The sequence below is a fragment of the Salvia miltiorrhiza genome, chromosome 1 (genome assembly GCF_028751815.1).
Source record: "Salvia miltiorrhiza cultivar Shanhuang (shh) chromosome 1, IMPLAD_Smil_shh, whole genome shotgun sequence".
In the NCBI taxonomy this organism is placed as follows: domain Eukaryota; kingdom Viridiplantae; phylum Streptophyta; class Magnoliopsida; order Lamiales; family Lamiaceae; genus Salvia; species Salvia miltiorrhiza.
The window spans coordinates 57,815,002-57,821,942 of NC_080387.1; the positions used below are offsets into that span (position 1 = coordinate 57,815,002).

Genomic DNA, 6,941 nt, shown 5'->3' on the forward strand with positions numbered 1-6,941 from the left:
GGTAACAAAATGATGCTAGTGGCCGACAATTTGTTCCTTCCCTCACATGCAAACAAATTCTACATTTTTTTCCCACACACGTCCCTTTCTCTCTCCTAATTTCTCCACATCTTATATTGTCATAAGAAAATAAAATAGGAATTGCTGTGCGTATATAAGTTGAAAATCCGGGGATGAAGTTCCAAGATTTCCATACCCCACCATTCTTTAGAGATTAAATATACACATTACGCAAATTATAGTGTCGTAGAAGGAAGGTGGGCAATTGGATTGAAATACAAACATGGTAGCCAGATTCCGTACAAAATGTTATTCAACATATATATCTAAAATTCGCCTATATATGAATATAATATAGTCTAGGACGAAAGATAAATAAATAAATAAAAAAGAAAGCGAGACCAAGAGTGGAAAATTGCATTAATTATTTGGACTTGAATTTCTTGGCGAAGTGCTCCGGCGACGAGGCGGCGGAGGAATCGTCGGAGCTGAAGCAGACGTCCACCACCCCTTTGGGGCTGCCGGGGAGCTTCCTCTTGTTACACGAGTAGAACAAGCCGGCGCCGGTGCCGGTGCTCACTTCTTCTATCAGCCTACAGCAACTCTCCACCTTATCCTGTTTCATTACCACATTTAATTAGCTTAAATCACAAAACTATGCACTTGTTTAATTAATCAAATCTCGAAAATTTGTTTGCACCTTGCTGATTCCGAGAATTCCGATGAGTTGATCGCGATGTTGGACGCCGATGGTTGGCTCGACGCCGCTGATCACATACAGCATTGTGGCGGTGGCCAATGCAGACGCCGGATACCTCATGAATCTACAGTCTGCGGGTCCATTTAAAAAAAAAAACTATATATAAATATGCAGATATATATTGAAGAGAGAGAGAGAGAGGAAGTTTAATTCATGAATTACCAGAAAGTAGAGAGAGAAGAAGGCAGTGGCATCTCCTAAGAAACTCACTAGAGATGTGGGTGAAGAATCCTAGCTTTTTGGCGATGCAATCTAGAAACGAAAGTGGGGTCACAGGATTCATCTTCCATTCCAGAGTGGAAAGGACTAAAATCTCCATTCTCTGAATCGTTTTGGACTCGAAAACATAATTGGAGTCCTCCACCTGCAAATTAATTAATGAGAGAGAGAGAGAGAGAGAGAGGAAGCTGAAATTAAGAGGTAGGAAGATATATACTTGGAGGTCCAAGAGCAGGGGAACGTGGGTCTCCTCGACTTTGGCAGCCAAGGAAATGCAAGCAACAGCAGCTAATTGGGTCATCCATGGCTTCTCCCCATCAGATTTGAAGGTATGGAGAAATCTATGGAGATAGTTAACGGCAAGAAGCGCAGTGAGAGCGGAGAAGGAGTAGTAGTGGACAACCTTGAGCATCCAGTGAACGGCCTCCAGTGTGGAAGGGTGGTCGGCGCCTTGAAGGTGCAGTTGCCATTCCTGCTCTTTGTGCAGTAGAGAGGTGAGCTCTTGGTCATCATCATGTTGTTGGAGAGATGGAGAGCCAGAGGGGGTATTATAGTAATTATCTACTTGCTCGTGGCAGTAGAGGGCGTCCACCATGAATTCAGGCTGATTAGAGGACATCTTCTTCCTCTCATTCTAGTCAAACCAAGATGATGATGGTGATGAGCAGCTTCCACCCATTTTCTATGGGAGTAGACATGGATTAATGATGCGTCTTTATTACTGATTTTGCTTTCTGGTTTTTGGAGCTCTCACTGCTCCCCTCTCACTATATATATATAAGCTAGGTGTGTGTCTTTGTGGGAGAGGGAGTGTGTGTCAATAAAACGAGGGCCCACAGGCAGAGATTTCATGCAACTTAGCCTCCCATGGACCCTCCAATCCAATGCCACCTTCGTTTTCTTTTTTTCTTTGGAGGAATTTAAAGACAGCACCAATGTTCTTTTCTTTTTACCACTTCTTGCCATTTATCGCACATATTTGTGGAGAGTGTAAGACTAAATGAAATGTGAAGTTAAGGATCTCAAATACGTATTTCACTATTTTTCCTGCTTGATTTTGGCATGTCTCATGTGAACTTCACTTTGTACAGGTGACGCTCAAAAAATGTCTTCCAGCTAATTATCAGTATATTTTTTCTTTTCTTTTTTTTTGCGGGGGGGGGGGGGGGGGGGGGGGGGTGGGGTACTTCAGTTATTGTATATTGAATCCACAATTTGATAAGTTATTTTAGCTTTTTTGTTTCGAAATTTCATTTTTGTAATTTTTTTAACAAAAAAATAGGTCAATCCACGAAATAGAGTTCCTTTGGAAGGTGGATACGAGTTTTAATAAAATTGTTGTGAATAAAATAAATGTACAATTTATAGGGATATTGTTAATAAAAAAATATGAATAAAATTATATTAATACTTCCCCCGTCCCACGAATCTTGACTTGTATTCCTTTTTTAGCCGTCCCACGAATCTTGACACATTTCCAAATAAGGTAATAATTATTACCTCATGTCTCCTATTTATCACTTTTATTACGTTCTCTCTCCTACTTTATCACGTTCATACTTTATTAACTGCACACTTAAAACACTAATCTATAATTCCTTAATTTCCGTGACGAAATCAAACGTGTAAAGATTCGTGACACGGATGGAGTATTAGTTAAAAAATAGAATAAAAGTTCAATTTATAGTTAAATATATGAAAAAATGTATGATGTGATGTGATAGTTCAAAATGTTAAATGAACTCTTTTTCTTGAAAAAAATAGGATAAATATAATTTTTTTTCGTAGACGGATAAAGTATAATATACATATTTAAGTGTATGAGTGCGTTTGCGTGCGTGAATGAGTTTATATAGATACGGTAAATAGATTATCATATAAAAATCATTTGGAATAAAGGATCTTTCCTTACTAAAATTGACGCTCCACTACTCTATACGGCGATTGAAATTTCAGAGTTGGCTCGTTAGCATTATCATTTCATTATTCACAATTATTAAATCATTATTGATGTTTATATCGAACCAATGATTAAATAATTTCGATACTTTATGCTAATTTTGATATGACGAGAAACATCTAATTATGGGAGTTAATAGATGTTAGTTGATATCATGTTTTAGAGACGAAATAATAATTTGAATCGTGAGGGGCTGTAATTTCATAAATGAAGATAAAAATAATTGCATGGAATAAATCGATGCATTAGTATAGTTGAAGGATTTAAAATGTAGATGCAACTGGACGTACGTGGACCAATATATCTATGTTATGACCAAAGTAAAAAAAGCTTATAACTCGTGACTATCATTATTCCAATTTCCAAATGCTCACTAGTAGGCCAATTATTTGAAGCTAGGGCGCATGCCCATTCTTTAAAATGTTGTCTAATTTATTTGCAAGATAACAATATTTAAAAGAAATAATAATTGATAATTGAAGGTTGATACTGCAAACACAAAGGCATTGCGCCCAACAATTTTAATTCGTACGTGTGTGATAATTGTCCTTAACACGTACGTAACATGGTGAATTCAAACACTCAATATTTGAATTTTAGGATGACCTAACCGCATCATCCAAAGCCATTTAATCAGCAAAGTACTTTTGATATATCCACAAACATATATAATTATTATTCATAGAAAGGATGATATAATCAGAATTAGGGCAAATTGATTGGGTTGGAAATGTAATCATTGATGGCGACTATTGGGCAAATTTTCTAATAATTTTGTTATTTTTTTTTTTTTACTTTCTGCATATAAATATATAAGAGTTTGTTGTGGTGGATTTTTACTATAATAAAATAAAAATACATCTAAAATGATTTTAAAGTATGATGCAATTCTAGGTTCCAGACGAAGAAAAATAAGAAAATCAACAAACAAATGAAGTGCAAGTTTTTTCAAAAAGTGTTTTAGTTACGATGAATTATGACGATGCAAGAGATAATGATTACGAACCGGAGATGCAAAAGGCACCTTGGAGGCGAAGACCAATAAAAACAACTCAACGATAAATAAACGAAGGTTTATATCATGATATAATTAATAATCAATTTTTGCAGGGTATCAGTACAAGTTAGAATTATATGTGCATTTACAATGAAATATATTACACCCTCAGAGCATCCATGTTGCCATATTGATGTTATATGATAGCTTACATTATAGCTTACTTGATGAGTGGAGATCACATTGTGTAAAGAGGCTGCATTGAAATTACATGATAGTCTACATGATTTTTTTAATTTTTTTAGTTTTGAATTTTATGCTTTTCACTAAAATTTAATTGCTCAAATTTAAATAACATATTTTACTAATAATTAAAATTCCATTAAAATAAAAAAACCTAAAAATTACATAAAAAAAATAAAAAACATAATTAAAATTACATAAATTAAAATCCTAGTCTAGATAAGCCCACGACGCTTGAGCATTTCTTGGACCATGTGCTTATGGGCCATCATTTGTGTATCGCTCATATGCGATGTATCCAGACTGAGGAGTTGCATATCGAGCTCCCTCTCCTTGAGCTCGTTCTTTTTGGCATACTCGGCGGTGATTTTTTTCAAGTTCTGGTCGGACCGCTCCAATGCCTCTTTGTACTCCGATGATTGCTCGGAGCTTGCCGCCTTCCCCTTTCCCTTCGCTTTTTCGTTGTCCTTGTCGCCGCCTTTGCCGCCTTGTTCCCAATCGGCCGGGCAGACGAGATCTCCTCGCCCGACGGCGAGGTGGTGAAGGCGCCCTCCTCTGTAGTCATTGTCCTCTTGGAGGAATGCATGTCTCCCTCGAGGTACAACGACTTGAACTTGTGGTTGTGCCGGAGAATTTTCCACGTGTTCCAGTAGTTGAAGGAGGCCTTATTTGCGGTCCGACTTTTAAAGAGGATTTAGGCCTTGTCCCGGAGCATATCGTCAGAATGGCCGGATGGCCACCGGGTGCGCGTCGCCACCCAAATACTCTCCTAGAGCCGCACATCTTGGGCCACTCGCGTCCAGTGCCCTTGAATCTAGCAGTGCTCGAGGTTGGCGCCGATGATGGGGTTGACACGGACGACAATCCTCTTCCAATATTCGTGCACCTGCTGATTTGTCCCACGAATGGCGTCGTTTGTCTCCTCCATCCAAATTTGGACGATGAGGTCCGTCTCCTCCGGGGTGTAGGTGTGACGGACAGTCTTTCCTCCGTCATCCTCCTCCGCCATCGGCGCCTGCCTGTCATCCCGAATCTTGTGCGCGATTTCCTTCCTCCGGCTGTCTTTCTTCGGTTTGGCGGCACTATGGGTTGCCGAAGGCATCTCCTCGTCGGATGGAGGAGCATCCCCCAAGTTACATCCCGACAAATCGGGATGATAGTCGTTGGATAGATCAGGGCACCAATTTGGGTTGTGTGGATCCATGGAAGGTGTAGAGAGAGGAAGAAAAGAAGAAGTGAGGAAGATGAAGAAGGTGAATGAAGAAAGTGAGAAAGAAGAAGAAGAAAAAGAGAAGATAAAGAAGAGAAAAAAAAAAACGGTCAAAAAATCATGAAAATCGAGGCAATCAAATTCAAAATTCGAATTTTCTATTTTTTTTTAATGGTGCGTGTAAAACACGCGCCTATTTTGAACGGCCGATCGGACTACACGTTAGAACGTGTAGCCCTCTTGTAAGGGAGGGCTGCATCGCCTTACACGATGGGAGCCTTACACGAGTAGGCCGCTATCGTGTAGGCGATGCGGATGCTCTCAGAACTATTATAAATGAGACTCTTTCTATTGTGAGTGTCCCACTATAAGTGAGACTATTTTCTTTATAGGTAAAAGTTTTACCCTTTAAACATCTTTTCACTTTTTCACCTACACATAAAATACATCTTTCTTAATTCACGTGCTCAAAAAAAGGGTCTCACTTATAGTGGGACGAAGAGAGTATTTCATTTGTCCCATTAAACATGATTCTCTTTCCATTTTGAATTGTCTGATTAAACATGACTTATTTCCATAAAAGACAATATTTATAGTGAGTAACGCCCCGATGACCACCTTCAAATTTGCTTGCTTGGCTTATACATGTGGTTTTTGAGAAGCATGTTTCCATAATACTCCATCCGTTTATACAAAAATTGTCATTTTTATTTATAATAGTATGGTAAACACAACTCTATTCATATTTAAAGTGAGACCATTATTTTGCTTATAACTCACTTATATTTTATTAAAATTCGTGTTGCCCACAGTGTGATAATTTTTTTATGAACGAAGAGAGTATAATAAATTGTTACAATAATTTAAAGGAAAAATAAATTATATCTTTTGAATCCTAAATAACTTTGATTTTTGTCATGGGCCTTGCCTCTTGAAAAAGAAACTCATAGTATCATCCATTATTTGAACTATCTTAAAAAACATACACATTAAGTCATAAAACAAACACATATTAAAAAGACCATTTTTACAATAAAACAATTAAGTTAGACTAAATCATATTCAAATAAATTAAAATAAACTACTCACACCTTTATAAAAACTACCCACACTTACAGACTAGATCATTTCTCGTTTGACCTTTCCTCGTTTTTAAGCATCAGAATGCTTCATTGTACATATTTTAGTGCTCGAGATGAGCTCCATGAGGAATTGGTGTGAATAAAGTATACCCGTTGATTTTTTTTTTCAATCAAATTATTCAAAAATAATAATGAAACACAAAATAAATATTTTATGTAACTATTATCAGAACAACATCACGTCAGCAATAAAAAATGAAGTGACATAATTCTAGTAATAAGAGAGTAAAAAAAAAATCAGCGATAATAAAAGAAAAATATAAATAAAGAAGAGATGGGATAGACCGGCGTTAAAAAGACACCAATAAATCAAAGCGTATGCAACCGTCTCTTTTTTCTTTAATTAATCTTTTTCTGCCAATTTCTAAAAATGTCATCCACACTTTATGCAATTTACTACTAATATTACA

General features: G+C 37.1%; 1 protein-coding gene across 1 annotated transcript; it reads right to left on the reverse strand.

The window, feature by feature from the left end:
• Positions 1-242: 242 nt before the first annotated feature.
• On the reverse strand, positions 243-2,310 carry LOC130998163 (cyclin-D3-1-like). Its single transcript, XM_057923598.1, has 4 exons — positions 1,197-2,310; positions 923-1,124; positions 701-831; positions 243-616 (listed from the first exon to the last, which is right to left on the reverse strand). Exons 1-4 carry the CDS (start codon positions 1,596-1,598, stop codon positions 425-427), a joined length of 927 nt encoding a protein of 308 aa, XP_057779581.1. The 5' UTR covers positions 1,599-2,310; the 3' UTR covers positions 243-424.
• Between the last annotated feature and the right edge of the window lie 4,631 nt (positions 2,311-6,941).

Excerpts from the sequence above, each read along its gene's own strand:
- LOC130998163 (XM_057923598.1), bottom strand. The coding sequence starts at position 1,598 with ATGTCCTCTAATCAGCCTGAATTCATGGTGGACGCCCTCTACTGCCAC. Across the intron at positions 1,125-1,196 it reads CCCTGCTCTTGGACCTCCAA|GTGGAGGACTCCAATTATGT; the intron begins GTATATATCTTC and ends ATTAATTTGCAG. Across the intron at positions 832-922 it reads TCTTCTCTCTCTACTTTCTG|ACTGTAGATTCATGAGGTAT; the intron begins GTAATTCATGAA and ends ATGGACCCGCAG.